The 17,274-nt window shown below is 38.5% G+C and overlaps 1 protein-coding gene across 2 annotated transcripts in view; it reads left to right on the forward strand.

Annotated features, from left to right (window-relative positions):
* The window catches only part of FAM114A2 (family with sequence similarity 114 member A2), a 38,696-nt gene that overhangs the window by 2,610 nt on the left and 18,812 nt on the right, over positions 1–17,274 (forward strand). Inside the window, exons 2-9 of one of the 2 annotated variants that reach the window (XM_059062940.2) lie at positions 974–1,218; positions 1,530–1,629; positions 2,033–2,125; positions 4,936–5,027; positions 6,414–6,548; positions 7,031–7,189; positions 7,795–7,918; positions 11,886–11,965. In XM_059062940.2, the coding sequence (XP_058918923.1) occupies positions 988–1,218; positions 1,530–1,629; positions 2,033–2,125; positions 4,936–5,027; positions 6,414–6,548; positions 7,031–7,189; positions 7,795–7,918; positions 11,886–11,965 (1,014 nt within the window). In that variant the 5' untranslated portion in view covers positions 974–987. The remainder of the gene's footprint in view (positions 1–973; positions 1,219–1,529; positions 1,630–2,032; positions 2,126–4,935; positions 5,028–6,413; positions 6,549–7,030; positions 7,190–7,794; positions 7,919–11,885; positions 11,966–17,274) is intronic. The other variant, XM_067032024.1, reaches the window with a different exon arrangement.

Below are 17,274 nucleotides of genomic sequence, written 5' to 3' on the forward strand. Positions count from 1 at the left end.
AAAGCCATATTAAGCTGTCATAGTGCACCTATATCAGAATGGTTCACATAAAAAAATAACACTGCCAAATGCTGGTGAGAATGAAGAGGAGCTTGATTACTCATACATTGCTGGTGGGAATGTAAAATGGTACGGCTGCTTTGGAAAAGAGTATAGCAGCTTCTTATAAAATTAAGCAAGTACTATCGATTGCACTCTGGTCATTTATTCCAGGGAAATGAAAGCTTATATTCCCATAAAAACCTGTATATAAATGTTCATAGCCATTTTATTTGTAATAGCCCTAAACTGGAAACAGCCCAGACATCCTTCAACAGGTAAATGGTGAAACAACTGAGATACATCCATACCAAGGAATACTACTCAGCAATAAAAAGGGAGAAACTAGTGGTACAACAACTTGGATGAATCTTGAGGGACTTAACGCTGAGTGAAAAAAGTAAATCTCAATAGGTTACATACTGTGTGATTGCATTTATATAACATCTTGAAATGACAAAATTATAGCGATGGAGAATATCAGTGGTTGCTGTGGGTTAGGAGGAGGGTGGGACGTGGCTAAAAATAGGTAACACAAGGGATCTTTGTAATTGAATTATTCTGTATCCTGAGTTTGGTAATTGAATTATTCTGTATCCTGACTGTGGTAATCCTATTCTGTATCACATGAATCTGTGCATGTGATAAAATTTCATAGAACTAATTACACGCACACAAATGAGTGCATGGAAAACTGGTGAAATCTGAGTAATGTTGGGGGGTTGTATCTATGAGTATCCTGGTTGTGATATGCTATAGTTAAACAAATTGTTCCCTTGGGGGAAACTGGGTGAAGGGTATATTAGATCTCTCTGTATTAGTTCTTACACCTGCATGTGACTTGATAATCTCAAAAAGTTTATTCAAGTAACTTTTACCAAAAACAAGCTTATATAATTAATTTTTTGGGGGTGGGGGGCTTTTATTTTACCAGGCAATGATCTAATCATGTCGGATAAAGATGATATTGAGACTGAAGTGATAAGTGAAGCAATCTCCATCCTTGATGATGAGAACTGTGAGCCAACCAAGAATTTTGAGTCAGTTGACCAAAGTGCCAAGTCAGAGAGTAAATCAGAACCTGTGGCTTCTACTCGGAAAAGACCAGAGTCCAGACCTTCCAGTGACCTTGAGACTTCAGACATTCTCCCTGTTCAGACATCACAGGCTGCAGGCAAAGTAGAGTATCTATTAAAACATTGAGATTAAAAAGTATTAGGGTTAAAAGGAATATGGAATCAATACCAAATTGGGATTGCACCTATTTCTTTCTTTTTATAACCATAAAATAATTTCCTTTGCTATGTGATGCTTACATTGCAGGTAACATACATCTGTCAGTCAAGCAATACACTTCTTGAGCCAAATAATATGTATCTGTTCACCCATACTTTTGGCCAATAATTAGCTACCTTGTATATACACTCTTATTTTCTTCTAATTTTTCCATTTTTCTTTGCCTTTGTTTTTCTGGCTACTGGGAAAAATAGGAGACTGTTTCCAAAGATGTACCCCAGACCGGGTGGGGCTATTGGGGAAGTTGGGGCAAGTCCTTGCTCTCCTCAGCCTCAGCTACAGTAGCCACAGTAGGTAAGATCATCAGTCATTTTATTAATTTTTGTGTGCATTTTGCTACAGATCTGTGTTCAAAACGACTTTGTTAATCATTCTTCCATGATTACTCAAAGGCTTTTTAGTTTGAAGATACATTAGTAATGATGGGCTGATTTATACTGCCACTAGAATTGGTAACATTTTTCATTAGAAGGTTGACATTGAGGAATTAATATAAAACTATTCTTTGGTGATAATCAATTTTTTTTCCTTTGGTAAGGATACACTCCCAAAGATTAGTTATATATGGTCAAAGTAACATGTCTTGTGGTTGTAATGAATTTGAAAATCTGTGGTTTTAATTTTCAGTTTGTTTCTTCAGTTTTGGTGACTAGTAGCAAATAAATTGAAATATAAAAATGTTATTTTTTCTCATTAGGACAAGGTATTTCAAATGTCATTGAGAAGGCAGAGACTTCACTTGGAATCCCTAGTCCCAGTGAAGTTTCATCTGAAGTCCAGTATGCAACAGGTCAGTATATGGAACCATTAAGGCCTAGAATTATAAACTGAAATGGAATAGTTAAGCTCATTTTCTTCAGTAGATGTTTTTGGACTGTCTGATATTCAGGGCATCATGGGGCTGATAAGAAATGGGATTTGGAATCTTTGGCTTTAACCACTCAGGTGTCTTTATTTTCCTTATCTATGAAATGGGGTGATATTTTATATTGCAGAGGACTGTTACAAACATTAAATAAGTAAAGCCATGAAAGTAGATTGTAAAAATTGCCTAGCCTTGTGCTTGGCACAACTGAGTAAGAGCCCAGTAAGAGTTAGCTGAATTTGAATCTACTGTGGCATGAAAAAATGTTTTAACGTGTTAGTTTTGGTGCTGTTCCATGGTTCATTTTTTTTTTAAGGCTTTTTTCTCTGTGCTTTGGTTTGGATAGTTTTTGTTGTGGCTTCAGGTTTACTGATCTTTTCTTCCGCTGTGTCTAATGCTGTTGAGTCCTTTCAGTGACTTTAAAATTTTAGATATATTTTTCAGCTCTAGAGATTCCATTTGTTTCTTTTTTGTCTTTCATTTCTCACCTCCTTATGTATATATTTTAGTGTCCCTGACTATCATCTCTGTCATTTGAATCTGTTTCTATTGACCAATTTTTTTTCTTGCTTAGGGATATAACATTTTCATTTCATTGATAGGATGCTGGACATTAGAAATGTTACCTTGCTGAGTGGATTTTGTAGTCCTTTAAAGGGTGTGAGTTTTGTTTGGAAGGCAGTTAAGATATTTGTAGCTTAGATTGATCTTTTGGTCTCGATTTTAAACTTCTTGAGGGTGATTTCTAGAGTATCCGTTATTGTTAAGTGCTAGTTTAGCTCAACTACTAAGTCCCTGACCCTTCTGAGGTCTCTACCTAATTTCCAGGTGTTTAACTAGGTCTCTCTACTTGATTGGTTGGAAGTCAGATGTCTCTCAGCCTAGCATGAGCTTTGGGCATTGTTTAGTTTACAGCTCCATGGCAGTTCTTTGCCCAGTATCGTGGAGTTTTCCAGTGCAGGAACAGCTTAGTATTTAGCCAAAGACTCAAGGGCACTCCTTTGTAGATAGTTGGAACTCTTTACCTCTGTATCTCCCTCCTCTCCAGTACAGGCATACCTTGGAGATATTGTGGATTCAGTTTCAGACCACAGTAATAAAGTGAATATCGCAAACAATGAGTCTCACAAATTCTTTTTTGGGTTTTCCAGTGCATATAAATATTTATACTATATTGTAGGCTATTAAGTGTGCAGTAACATTATGTCAAAAAGAATAATGTACATACCTTAATTAAAAATACCTCATTGCTGAAAAATACTAACCATTATCTGACAGCGGAGGGTTGCACAAACCTTCAGTTTGTAAAAAAAAAAAAAAAAGCAATATCTGCAGAGCACAATAAAGTGGAATAGAATGAGATATGCTTGTACGCTGACCTGCAAACTCCAGGTGCTTCAGCTTCCTAGATTCCAGTCTCTCTCTTCTACTTAATAAGACTGCCATGCTCTGCTTGGGTTTCCCCTCCCTGTGCTGTGGTCTGGAAAGCAAGCCAATCATAGAGTTCTCATCATTTGTTTCTCTTCTCTCCTGAACCATAGTACAGTATGGTCTGTAGTCCATTGTCTGGAGATAATTGTTTCTTATATTTTGTCTAGTTTTCTAGATGCTATGGTAGAAGGGCAAGTCTGACACCAGATGATCCATCATAGTTGGAATCAGAAGTCCTTCCTACAATAGATTATTTGTTGATATCCTGTAAGAGATTTTAGTGTTAATAAAATAGAACAGGTTTTAAAAAGATCTTTGTAATGCATGTCTGAATCCTGTGAAGAAGCATAATTTTCCAGGATAAAGTTTAAAGTAGACCGGATTTTTTAAAAGTCACATTTATTGAGTTATAATTTACGTAAAGTTCATTCTTTTTAGATACAATCATCCCTTGATATCCATGGGGGGATTGGTTCCCGGAGCTCCCCATGGATACCAAAATCCTCAGATGCTCAAGTTCTTTATATAAAATGAGTATTCACGGGTTCAGCATCCATAGAACAGAAGGCCAACTGTATATAGTTTTACATATTTTAACAAACATACCGTCCTGTTTATGCTATGTAATCACAGTTCATTGTGATTATACAGATATAGAATATTTCTTATATTTGTATAGACAAGACTCAAGAATATTTTCATTCCTCCTGCCACCAAAAAAAAAATCCGCTCATGCCCCTTTGTAGTCACTCCCCTCCGCCTATTCTTAGCTCTTGGCAACCACTGATCTGTTTTCTGACCCTGTGGTTTTACCTGTGCAGAAGATCATATGAATGGAATCACACAGTATATAGTCTGTTATATATGTCAGTAGGTTGTTCAAAAGGCTGGATTTTTTTTTTTTTTGCGGTACGCGGGCCTCTCACTGTTGTGGCCTCTCCCATTGAGGAGCACAGGCTCCGCACGCGCAGGCTCAGCGGCCATGGCTCACGGGCCCAGCCGCTCCGCGGCATGTGGGGTCTTCCCAGACCGGGGCACAAACCCGTGTCCCCTGCATCGGCAGGCAGACTCTCAACCACTGTGCCACCAGAGAAGCCCTGGATTTTGTTTTTGAAATGAAAATGAAAAACTCCCTTAACTTTTATTTTAAAATAGGCAAATAGTTTAAAATAATAAAACAAAAAGTACTAAGGCCTTGTGTGTTGGAAATAAGGTCTAATTTTTAAAAATTCATATAGATGCTAATAAAGCAAAACTATTTATGGACTGTCTCTTCATATTTACACATCCCTTCCCCACTATAGGAGAGACAAATGCCAAAGAGAATGAAAACTCCTCTCCAATGAGTGGGCCATTTGGGGTATTCTCAACCATCTCTACTGCTGTTCAGAGCACAGTGAGTAAAAATTGCAAGGTGGCCTGCTTCCTTCCATGTTTATAATGGGTTTTTGTCTCTCTCTTTCTTTTCCTTGAAAAGTCATGGGGACTGATTCCTCTTATGGGAGTTCAAATTGCTGAAGATCATTCACTTTGATCTTAGGGTAGAGTGAGAGCTAACTTGAAAACTTAAAAGAAGTAAAAGAGGGAGCAGGAAGTGAAGAGTAATAGATAGGCAATGTACATAATATTTTATGGACTAAGAATTCTTAGTTTGGTGGCCCTAGAAAAACATCTCTGCTTTACAAAAATATTTTTGTCATAATTATATCTTTTAGGCAAAGGGAAAATGAGATGTTTATGATGAATACTTATAAAACTATAGATGATTAGAAACTTTTTTTTTTTTTTTTTTTTTGTGGTACGTGGGCCTCTCACTGCTGCGGCCTCTCCCGTTGTGGAGCACAGGCTCCGGACGTGCAGGCTCAGCGGCCATGGCTCACGGGCCCAGCCGCTTCGCGGCACGTGGGATCCTCCCAGACCGGGGCACGAACCCGCGTCCCCTGCATTGGCCGGTGGACTCTCAACCACTGCACCACCAGGGAAGCCCTAGAAACATTTTTGAAAGGATTAAATAGGAAGCTTAATATCTTTCCTACATGAGGATAGATAGCTAGTACTTTTAATTTTAACTTTTTATTGAAGTATAATCTATATACAGACAGGTGAAATCATAAGTGTTGTTTTAATTTTCACAACATGAACACATTCAGACTAAGAAACAGCAGGGTGGTATATCAGATGTCTCCTCTGTGCCGTCTCCCAGTCTTCTGTGCCTCCCTCTCTTGCCATCTAAGATAACCACAATTCTGTCTTCTGTCATCATAGATTAATTTTCCCTGCTATATGAACAGAATCATACAGAATGTACTCTAGTGTATCTAGTTTCTTTCACTCATTATTATGTTTGTATAATTTATCCACGGTATAGTTTGTGTGGTATATTCCATTTTCTTTGTTGTATTCCATTGAGTGACTATGTAACATTTACTCATTCCAGAGTTGGTAAGTATTGGGGTAGTTTCCAGCTTTTAGCTTTTATAATAGTACTGCTGTGAGTGTTCTTGTATGTCTTTTGATGAACCTCTACACATTTTTTTGAGTATTTAACCATGCGTGGAGTTGCTGGGTCGTAGGATACTCATATGTTCAGCTATAGTAGATACTGACAAATAATATTCCAAAGTGGGTATACTGCTTTACATTCCCACAAGCACTGTATGATTGGTTTAGTTGCTCCTTGTTCTAGCCAGTGGTTGCTATTGTTAGCCACTATTTTATGAAATCAAAACATGCAGGTGTCTTTTTTCAGTATTATTGTAATGAGGTTGCATGTGTTTCCTAGGGAAAGAGTGTTATCAGTGGGGGTTTGGATGCCTTAGAATTCATTGGGAAAAAGACAATGGATGTAATAGCAGAAGGGGATCCTGGATTTAAAAGAACCAAGGGTCTGATGAACCGGACTTCCACACTGTCTCAGGTACTGTTTGCATTCCTGTTTGTATTTTGATCTGTATTTTTGCCTTTGGTAATTTGGGACCTTGTTATTATTTCCTTTTGAGGACTTTTCAGTGTTTTTTGTTTTGTTTTGTTTTTGGTAAGGGGATGCACAGCTCTAATGCTTAGAAAAATGCCCAGTTCTTTTTTTTTCCCTCCTCTTTCCTTTCTGCAGGAGCCTCTTGTCAGTGCAATATAAGATGCCAAGCCCTTTCAGGGTTGTCATTAGATTAATGATAAAACCACTGTCAGAAAAACACCTGGTTCCTGGGGTGTTATTTACCTTGTCTAGGAGCAAATTATGTGATCATATTTTCCCTGCAGCTCCTGAGCCTATCCGATTTGAATCACAATTCCAAGAATGAAAGGGCAGTGTTACCCATCTCAGTTTGCTTCCCTCGACTTTCAAAACTCACCCTTAAGCTCTTGTTACTTGTTGCAGTGTAATGCCTCGATCTCTTTCAGGTTTTACGAGAGGCAAAGGAAAAAGACGAGCTATGGACCGCCAATGAGGTTACCATGGAAACGGACAAGAAAACTCATTATGGGCTACTCTTTGATGAATTTCAAGGCCTTTCACATCTAGAAGCTCTGGAGATGCTCTCCCAAGAAAGTGAAATAAAGGTAATTCCACACCAAAAATTTCAACTGGAGTAGTCTTTAAGCAGAAGCACACTGCATAGTCTCTTCCTTTTGTGCAGTTGGAGGATGAAATGTATGTCAGGTAGAGGCTTGAGACTCTCTGAAAGTACTATACCAAAATAAACAAAAAAACTAATATTTGAAGTAGTTGCTAGAAATAGAATGAGTCAAGTGTTGTTTCTCTAAATTTAAACAGAAATGGACAGATTAACAGAGGTCTTAATAGCACATCTATTATTTTTCCTTCATCTTTTTTTTTTTCTTTTTAGAATTTTCTTTGGCTTAAGCTGCCAGTTTGGATACAGTTACCTGTTAGCATTGAATTGATTCAAGACTATTTCATTTCCTCCTAATTTCTAAGCTGTTGTTAAGCACTAATAATTTCCAGACATTTCTGGCTTATATTATTTTTGGAAGCACAAATCTCCATACCTTTCTGTGATCCACCTGCCTCTTGTGTTAAGGTTCTTAAGGAAGAGCTTGTGAACTCATAGTTTTAATTTTAATATGATCCATACCCTCTTCTCTATTTGAGAATGTTTTTCATTTTCTCTCATACTCCCACTTACTATTTTATATCAATTCAGGTGAAATCTATTCTTAATTCTCTAAGTGGAAAAGAATTAGAGACTCTAAAATTTGAATTGGAGCAACTCAAAGAAGCATTTTCCCTAGCAGAGTTCTGTGAGGAAGAGGAGGAAGAGAAGAAAGGTAATATGGAAATCCAGCATCTGAGTGGGAGGGATGTAGTGTGTTTATATGCAGTGATTGTCCTTGAAATAAATCTCTCCAATTACATTAACTCTTTTTTTAAAATTAAAGTGTAGCTGATTCACAGTATTGTATTAGTTTCAGTTGTATAGCAAAGTAATTCAATTATATACATATATTTTTCAGATTGTTTTCCATTATAGGTTATTACAAGATATTAAATATAATTCCCTGTGCTATACAGTAAATCCTTGTTGCTTATCTGTTTTATGTATAGTAGTTCGTATCTGTTAATCCCATACTCCTAATTTATCCCCCCTTCCCCTTTCCCCTTTGGTAACCGTAAGTTTGTTTTCTGTGTCTGTGAGTCTGTTTCTGTTTTGTAAATAGATTCATTTGTACTATTTTTTTTAAGATTCCACATAAAAGTGATATCATACAGTATTTGTGTTTATCTCTCTGACTTACTTCACTTAGTATGATAATCTCTAGGTCTATCCATGTTGGTGCAAATGGCAGTATTTCATTCTTTTTATGGCTGAGTAGTAGTCCCTTCTGTGTATATATACCACATCTTCTTAAACCAATTGTCTGGTTATGTAATATCTTGCTAAATGGTATCTTACTCTATGTAAAGAGTCCTGATATGAAATGGTCCTTGAATATGAGTTTTTAAAGCTGTCTTGAGGTATTGAGAAGGCAATAAGCATGGTGGATAAAAGGATGGGTTGTGGAGTTAGACCTGGGTTCTAAATCAAGATCTGTCATTTATTAAGCCATGCAACTTTGTGAAATTACTTAACCCTGAGTGTCTGTTTCCTCAACTGTAAGTAGAGGTAGCTAATTCCTCTCAGTTTGTTATAAGGACTAAATGAAATATTATGTTTAATGTGTGGCTCATAGTAAACACTCAACAAATGGTGGCTATAATTTTCATTATTAGGATGGCATAAGTAAATAAAGATCTTCATTTTCAAAGCCTCACTTAGCAGGAAACCCATATATTAATTTTGATTTGCTTAAGTTGCTCCATTGTTCCTGACTAAGTACATAGTGCTTTGTACATAGTGTCATTAACAGGATTTGTTTAATTTAGTTGACATCTGGCTTCACATAGTGATCAGAAATCCTGATCTTTAAATACCATTCAGAGGACTCTAAGGGAATTTCTAAACAGATGTATTTGTGTCTATAATATTTTTACTCCCTAACTGTTTGCCTGAGATCAGGATTCTGCAAAGATAGCACTGGAGTGCTGCATGCCACCCTTCCCAGTGGCCCTCCCCAGTGATTTTGGTTGAGAATGCAACACTGACCTTGGTATTTAATTATATCTCAATGAAGTTTTTTTTAACAAAATGTGGTAGCAGAGGGGAGAGAAAACCACAGAATCTAGTTCTGGTGATGTTGATCTTCTTCAGTTTCCATCAGCATCCTTAGCCCTTGTTCCTCTATCTTATATACTCAATGCCTTCACGTTGCCTCTTTTTTTTTTTTTTTTTTTTTTGGTACGTGGGCTTCTCACTGCTATGGCCTCTCCCGTTGTGGAGCACAGGCTCTGGGCACGCAGGCTCAGCAGCCATGGCTCATGGGCCCAGCTGCTCCGTGGCATGTGGGATCTCCCGGACCAGGGCACGAACCCGTGTCCCCTGCATTGGCAGGCAGACTCTTAACCACTGCGCCACCAGGGAAGCCCGCCTTCACTTTTTTAGGAGACTTCCTGCTTCAGGTGCCAGCCTCTCTCCTGAGTCTCTCCAAAGCACTAACCCTGTCTCCCTTCCATCCTTACATACTTTTTTTTTTTTTTTTGCGGTAAGCGGGCCTCTCACCACTGTGGCCTCTCCCGTTGCGGAGCACAGGCTCCGGACGTGCAGGCTCAGCGGCCATGGCTCATGGGCCCAGCCGCTCCGTGGCATGTGGGATCTTCCCGGACTGGGGCACGAACCCACGTCCCCTGCATCGGCAGGCGGACTCTCGACCACTGCTCCACCAGGGAAGCCCCTTACATACTTTATTCTAATGCAACAACTGCTTTTTATGCTCAAGTCTGTGGGGAATACATGACAAGGATCTCAATTTTTCCCCCTGTATTTTATTTTACCTTATTATTTTTTAAATATTCATTTGTTTTATTTTTTAGATTCCACATGTAAGTGATAACATAGTTTTTGTCTTTCTCTATCTGACTTATTTCTCTAATCATAATACCCTCCAGGTCTATACATGTTGCAGATGCAAACATTTTTTGATCAACCCTTAGCAGTAAAAGGTTTTTGAGCACTTAGACCCAATATGTGTATATTTGAATGTGTATAAATTATACACATATACCACCATAGTAGTATATTATTTACATTCTGAAGTACATCCTAAAAAAGTACTTCTTGAAGAATGAGATAAATGACTATAAAAGTTGCATTTTTTTCCTCCTGCACTCTATTTTTTGTGAACCCTTTGAGGTGCTTGCATCCCACTTGGATTCAGATCCATCCCTTGTCTCACATAATTTAGAGCTTAGCTGGGAAAGCAAAATGCCTTCCTGAGAGTCAGGTTTTTAGTAGAATATGATTTAGGAGTTGTTTACATGAATTATATAGGTCACAGTTGTATCATTTAGTGAGATCAGCTTTTCCCAAACTATGTTTTACCTGGGATCACTAAACCCTTTGAATTCTCTGCCTTGAATGCCAAGAGAGGACAGAAGAGCAGATGGAGAGAGAAGAACCAAGACAGATTTTTTTCCTAAGCATTCTGGGGAGAAAGCATGTATGAAGCAGTAGTAATTTGCCCTGGTAACCATGAACTGGTGACTAAGAAATATTCATATAGATTGTAAGTGCTAAGAGATTTCTGTGTACAGGATTCCTCTCTGTAGTCTTTGGTGGAGAGAAAACTTGGGCTGAGCTTCAAAGAGGAGATTGGATAGGATTTACATGAATAGATTTAGATGAATAGAGAGGAAAAGAGCCATTTCCTGTCGTTTGTTTGGATGTGTTGATTGTTTTTGATCTTGACTGGCCTGTTTGTTTGCATGTTTCTCAGGTATTAAGTATTCCATGTTCCACATCATCGCTCATCAAGTTTATTCCAACAGCTTCCTTACTATCCTTCCAACATTCTGGAATCTTCTTCCCTTCTTATTATCTAACCTTATTCTTATCTGGATCCTGGAATATTGCCTCACAGGCTTCCTGCCTCCCTTCATGTTTCTCTTTTTATTTCATTCTCACCCAGGAGCTAAAGTGATCTTTCTAAAATTTTAATTGGACTTAACCTGTCTCTGTATAAAACCATTCAGCAGCTCCTCATTCTCTTAATAAACGTTTGAATTCTTCATCATGGTTTATGATGCCCTTTATTACCTGGATCCTGCTTACTTTCCTAGTTTCATTTCTACCCCTCTTCTCTTTCTTCCATTAGGACACTCCCAACCATGTTAAACTTCTTGCCATGCTTTCTTTCACCTCTGGGTCTTTGTGCTTGTTTTCTCTGCCTGAAGCTCTACCATTCTTGTGGCTAACTTGTACTTGTTTTTTATGTCCCAGCTAAAATTCCATTTCTTTGGAAGCACATGCCTCTTACCCGCTTAGTACTCTGCTTTCATCACCTTTCCATTCATACTTCTAGGATGTAATACAAAGAGCATAGGCTGTGGACTGGGGGTGGGAAGCCCAAGGTTTGACTCCTAATTTGTTATGATATTTGGGGATATAAATTAACCTCTTCAAGCCCTAGTTTCTTCATCTCTAAAATGGGATAATGACGCACTTTTTTTTAGAAGCCTATTGGAAGAATTCGTCAGTAAAATATACATAAAAGGATTCTGTAAGCACTAAAGCACCTTGCTCATATAATTTGCTTCTGCTGTTGTTACTGCTACAGCTGCTACTATCATTCCTCTTCTTTCCCCCTGCAATGATCCTCACCAGTCTTTCTGCAGTGTTTTATGTGGGACTTGTTTTTCTAGGGGATGAAGACTTTACCAAAGAGATAACAGAGCTATTTTCCCAGCTGCATGTCTCCTCCAAACCAGAGAAACTTACTAGGGTAAGTTTTCCTTCTTGCTGATTTTCAATATTTTACATATATATATTTAGTGGATAAAGAATGTAAGGTTGTAAATTCCTGGCAAGGATGTCACCAAAACCGAGGGTGTATTCTGAGTTCCATACATCCTGTCTCCCTCTTGGTCTCGCAGGTTAGTGTGCTAAACTCACACTGCACCCCCTTACCCCCAGCCCCCCAACACATCTGCCATCCTCACCTGTTTCCATTTGGAATGCTTTGCTTGTCTGAAAGCTTAAATTAGGCCATAGCATTGGTCAGTTAAAATTGGTAGCACTCACCAGCCATCTTGATACCAATGGGCTAGTTCTCTCTTGAGGGCTCACTGTTCTCAGGGCTCTGAGTGATTCTGAGATGATGGGATGTGGCCCCTGCCTTTAGGTAGCTGGAGTTTGCCATTTCCCAGAGCCCAGTAACTCAGATAATGACCATTTAGCCTGTGGAAATGAGAGAGTCCATGGCCTGAGCCTTGGTCTTTGGTAGTGATGCCTGAGCTGTCTTTACACATCTGGAGCATGGAGGGACTTCAGTCAAAGCTCAGAGTGGGTTGGGAGATACTGTTTCCAGGGTAGTACCCGCCTAGCATATATGCCAGTGCCAGCTCTTGGGACAGTATTCTCTGGGTCTTGGGCTGCTTGCTGCCTCTTCATCCTCTTCTTGATAAATATCTTAGGATTGGTTAGCAGCAACACACATTGCTTCCTGGCCAGGGAGAACTGATAGCCATTGCATAGTCATCAGAGTCACCTCTTGTGTACCGCACGGTAAGGAATAGGATGCTTAAGGGAAGTTACCCTGCTCTCCCATGCCCACTAAAAACACTGCATTCTCCAAGAAAGCTTTTCAGAACCTTGCCTCAGCAGCTCCTCTCCCTTGTCTTGTCTGTAGCACTTTACGGCACTTTCTAGTTTGTGTCATAGTGTTTTTTATTTTGGAAGTAATAGCAAACTTAGAAAAAAGTTGCAAGAAAAGTACAAACAACATTCATATAGCTTTTATGCAGATACACCTATTAACATTTCACTGCATTTGTTTCATCATTTGTGCTTGCAGATGTGTTCTCTCTTTCCTTCTTCCTATCCCTTCATCTCCACCTCCCCCATAGACACACACACATAAGTTATTACTATTATTGGGACTTTTTTTTTTTTTTGGCCATACCACGCGTCATGTGGGATCTTTAGTTCCCCAACCAGGGATAGAACCCATGCCCTCCCGCGCTGGAAGTGTGGTGTCTTAACCACTAGACCACCAGGGAAGTCCCTGGGACTATTTTTTGAGAGTAAAATATAAGCATTATAGCGCTGTACTCCTAAATATTTCAATATGTATCTCCTAAGAATATGGATATTCCCTCCTATAACCACACTAATTATCAACTGCAATAAATTTAACATTGATACCATACTTTATTTAATCTGTTGTCCCTATTCCAGTTTTGTCAATTGATCTGATAATGTCCTTCATATCCAATTTTGTCCTCTAATGTTGGAGCCAGTACATGATTGTGAATTGTATTTAGTTGTCACGTACTTTGTCTCTTTTAATCTGTATTTGCTTGTTTTTTTGTTTGTTTTAGTCTCTTTTAATCTGGAATAGTTCCTTAGCTTTTCTTTGTCTTTTATGATTTTGACATTTTTGAGAAATTCAAGCCCCTTCCCCCTTTATAAAGGTAGAGTATTCCTCATTTGAGTGTTGTCTGATGTTTTCTAGTGTTTAAAATCAGGTTATGCATTCTTGTAAGTGATGTTGTATCCTGCACAGGGTATCATATCTAGAGGCACACGATGTCCATTTGTCCCTTGTTGGTGATGTGTTGTCTGATTTCTCACTGCATAGTTATGATTTTGTTCCTTTGCTACTAATGAGCTTTCTGTGGGGAGACATTTTAAGACCATACAAATATCCTGCTCCTCATAATTTAGCAACTATTCATGATTCTTGCTGCACCAGTCTTTACTGTGATGGTTGCTGAATGATGATTTGTTTCAATCCCAGTACATGTTCCACATGTACCAGTGAGCTCTCAGCATTCTATTAGAATTAAGAGCTCTCGTTTCTCCCCTTATCTCTTTATTATCTGTTTGTTATTGATATGGTCTCATGGGTTTCTGTTTTTTCCCCCCATTGGTTTGTAATTCATTACTGTCCTTAATTATTTTGCTGTTCAAATTGTCCTTCAAGCTGACTCCTGTGTGACATGCCCCCATTATTGTTTGAGTATTTCCTTATTTTATGGCATAACGAGATCTTGTACCTTCCATATTTCTCTCCAGAATGAACCTTTTCTTCAAGGAACCATGGTTCCTTTTTGATATTACAGGACAAAACCTTGGTGCTAGGTGTGCCCATTGCTTGGGGTATCTTTGCTTCTAGGCCCTGTTGGCCTAGGAAATGTATTCAAGTACACATACGTGCACCTGTGTGTGTGTGTGTCCATGTATATGCTCACATACATATTTTAGAGATCATGAGTTCACACTGATAACTCCAGTTTCAGTCCATTCTTACAGGTTCTTCCTTGCCTCTCCCCATTATACATTTGTATCTCTCTTTCATAGTAAGAACGCTGTCTCCCAACAACATTACTACATTTCCTAATTTCCCCAGTCCTGTAATGCATCTGAAATGTTTTCCTTGCTTTGCCCATACTACTATAAAACCAAACTATTAAAATATTTATGATTTATTTATTGTCTCCCCATGTTAATTTAATTTCATCTTTGAATATATAGAGTATTAATATGTTTTCAAAAGTCAAAACTGTACAAAAAATATATTCAGAAGTGTCACTCCCTCTCAATTCCCACCCACTTCACTCTCCCCTCTCCTTTTAGATATTAAACTTTCTTGTTTTCCAGCATATCCTTCCTGTGTTTCTTTTTTAGATAAGCAGATATATTTTAAAAACAAGCAGATATATTTTCTTATCTGCTTTTTATGTAAAAGTTAACATACTATTGATATATGTATTATTTAGCACTTTATTCACTTAACTGTGTGCAAATGTATTTTCATAAAATTATCATTGGTTTTTGTTTGTTTGTTTGTTTTTAAATGTGTGTATCTAACCTCCCATTCTAAAACTGAAATTTCTTCAAGGCTGGATCTGTGCTGTATCAGTTCTTAAAATCCCAGCTTTGCCATCTTTTACTTTCTCTGTGGTCTTGGTCTTAAGCAAGTTGCTTAACCTCTCTGTGCCTCAGCTTCTCTATCTGTGAGGTAGGGATAGAGTTCCTGTGAGGATTTAATGTGTTAATACACACAGAGCTCTTAAAAGTGCCTGGCCCATTGTAAATACTCACTGTTTATGGTCCTAAAGAAGCTAGCTCAGTATGTTATACATTTAGATGTTCGATAAGCATATATACAATAAACTTTTATTTTGCTAGGTACTAGGGAAACAGTAATGAAAGAGACATAGTCTCTCTGCTCAAATAGATCATCATAATAAATAAATTGTTTCTAAAAAGTAACCCCTTACCTATCTGGTAGTCCTAGTCATTCTCTAAAAGCAATCTTTGTATTGTTTATGTTTTGGGTGTTGAGACTTAAGATGTAGAATGATTAAGGATCAGGGCCTGATTATTTCCAGGAATTTATATAAGAGTCTGTATGATGCCGGGGAAAAGCAATGAAGCAAAAGTCTGAGAACACAGTTCTGATTCCTATTCTGACTCTCACATGTGATGTAGGCAAAACCCATTCGTTCTCCAGGCCTCATTTTTTTCAGCTGGAAAAAAAAATAAGTTGTTGGAGAAGCTAAGCTCAAAGGTGCCTTTTAATTCCTAAGTCTCTAGATCTCATCAGTGGGACTTTCCAGACTGAATTCTGGGTGTGGAGGGTGGCTAGCATTGGTTTGGTTTTTTAAAAAATTTATTTTATTTGTTTTTGGCTGCATTGGGTCTTTGTCGCTGTGTGCAGGCTTTCTCTAGTTGCGGCGAGCAGGGTCTCCTCTTCGTTGTGGTGTGTGGGCTTCTTATTGCAGTGGCTTCTCTTGTTATGGAGCACAGGCTCTAGGTGTGTGGGCTTCAGTGGTTTTGACATGCAGGCTCAGTAGTTGTGGCTCATGGGCTGTAGAGCGCAGGCTCAGTAGTTGTGGCGCATGGGCTTAGTTGCTCCGCGTCGTGTGATCTTCCCAGACCAGGGATCGAACCTGTGTCCCCTGCATTGGCAGGCAAATTCTTAACCGTTGCGCGCCACCAGAGAAGTCCCAAGCATTGGTATTTTTTGAAAGGGATGATAAATTACATTGAGTTGGCACAATAGATTATAATAACTTAATATATTTATTAGAGAGGTTATTTTGAGTATGTATTATGCCTACTAAAATATCTCCAAGTTTAAATTTATAGTATCAGGTTTCTTTTTGTTTTCTGTGGCCTTATATCGCTCTATTTTTCTTCTTTTTTCCATCTCACATAAATCAATGTCTGTTTTTTTGTCTGGGTTCATAGGTTCTTCTCTAGCTCATTCTTGTTGTACCCTTGGGTGTAGCCCCACTTATTGATCCTTAAAGGCTCAGCCCCAATACTGTGTCTATAATAAAGCCTGTGATTCTCTCAGTTTTCAGTTGGAATGACTCTCAACGTCTTCTCTGGATTCCTATTGCCTGCTTACAGCTCTGAACACATTCTGTGTATATAAAGTTACTCAAGTGGATGACTTAACTTAATGACAGTAAACATTTCATTTGAAACCAGGACTCTTCTCAGTTGCAAATGACAGAAACTCAAGTCAGACTGGCTTAAGAAAAAGGCACATTTGTTAGCTCATGAAACTAGAAAACTAAGGGGCAACACTGGCTTCAGGCATGGCTCTCCACCCAGAAACTTGTCCCCTCTCCATCTCTTGACTCTGCTTTCTTCTGTTCATTCTTACGGATGCTTTTCCACATGATGGTAAGATGATTACTGGCAGCTTCAGGAGACTTTTTCCAGTTGAGTAACTCCAACAGAAAGAGGACTTCCCTTTCCCAGTAATTTTATGAGATGTCCTGAGGCTGATGCCCATTGACCTAGCTTGGGTCACTTTTCCATCCATGAACTAGTTACTGTATAAACAAGGGGATTAATTTCTTGGTAGCTAACCGTGAATCATTTGCCAACCCTTGGAGTCAGAGGATGAAAGTAACCCCATCCAAACCACATGAACTGAGAAAAATCTAGAACTTACTACCAAAAAAAAGGAGATATACATGCCAGCTAGGTAAAAACAGTAGATATCTCTCAACACTATAGGGAACATCTGGGTGCACTAATCCAAATAAGATACTACCACTGTTCTGTAAT

The sequence above is a fragment of the Kogia breviceps genome, chromosome 4 (genome assembly GCF_026419965.1).
Source record: "Kogia breviceps isolate mKogBre1 chromosome 4, mKogBre1 haplotype 1, whole genome shotgun sequence".
NCBI lineage: Eukaryota > Metazoa > Chordata > Mammalia > Artiodactyla > Physeteridae > Kogia > Kogia breviceps.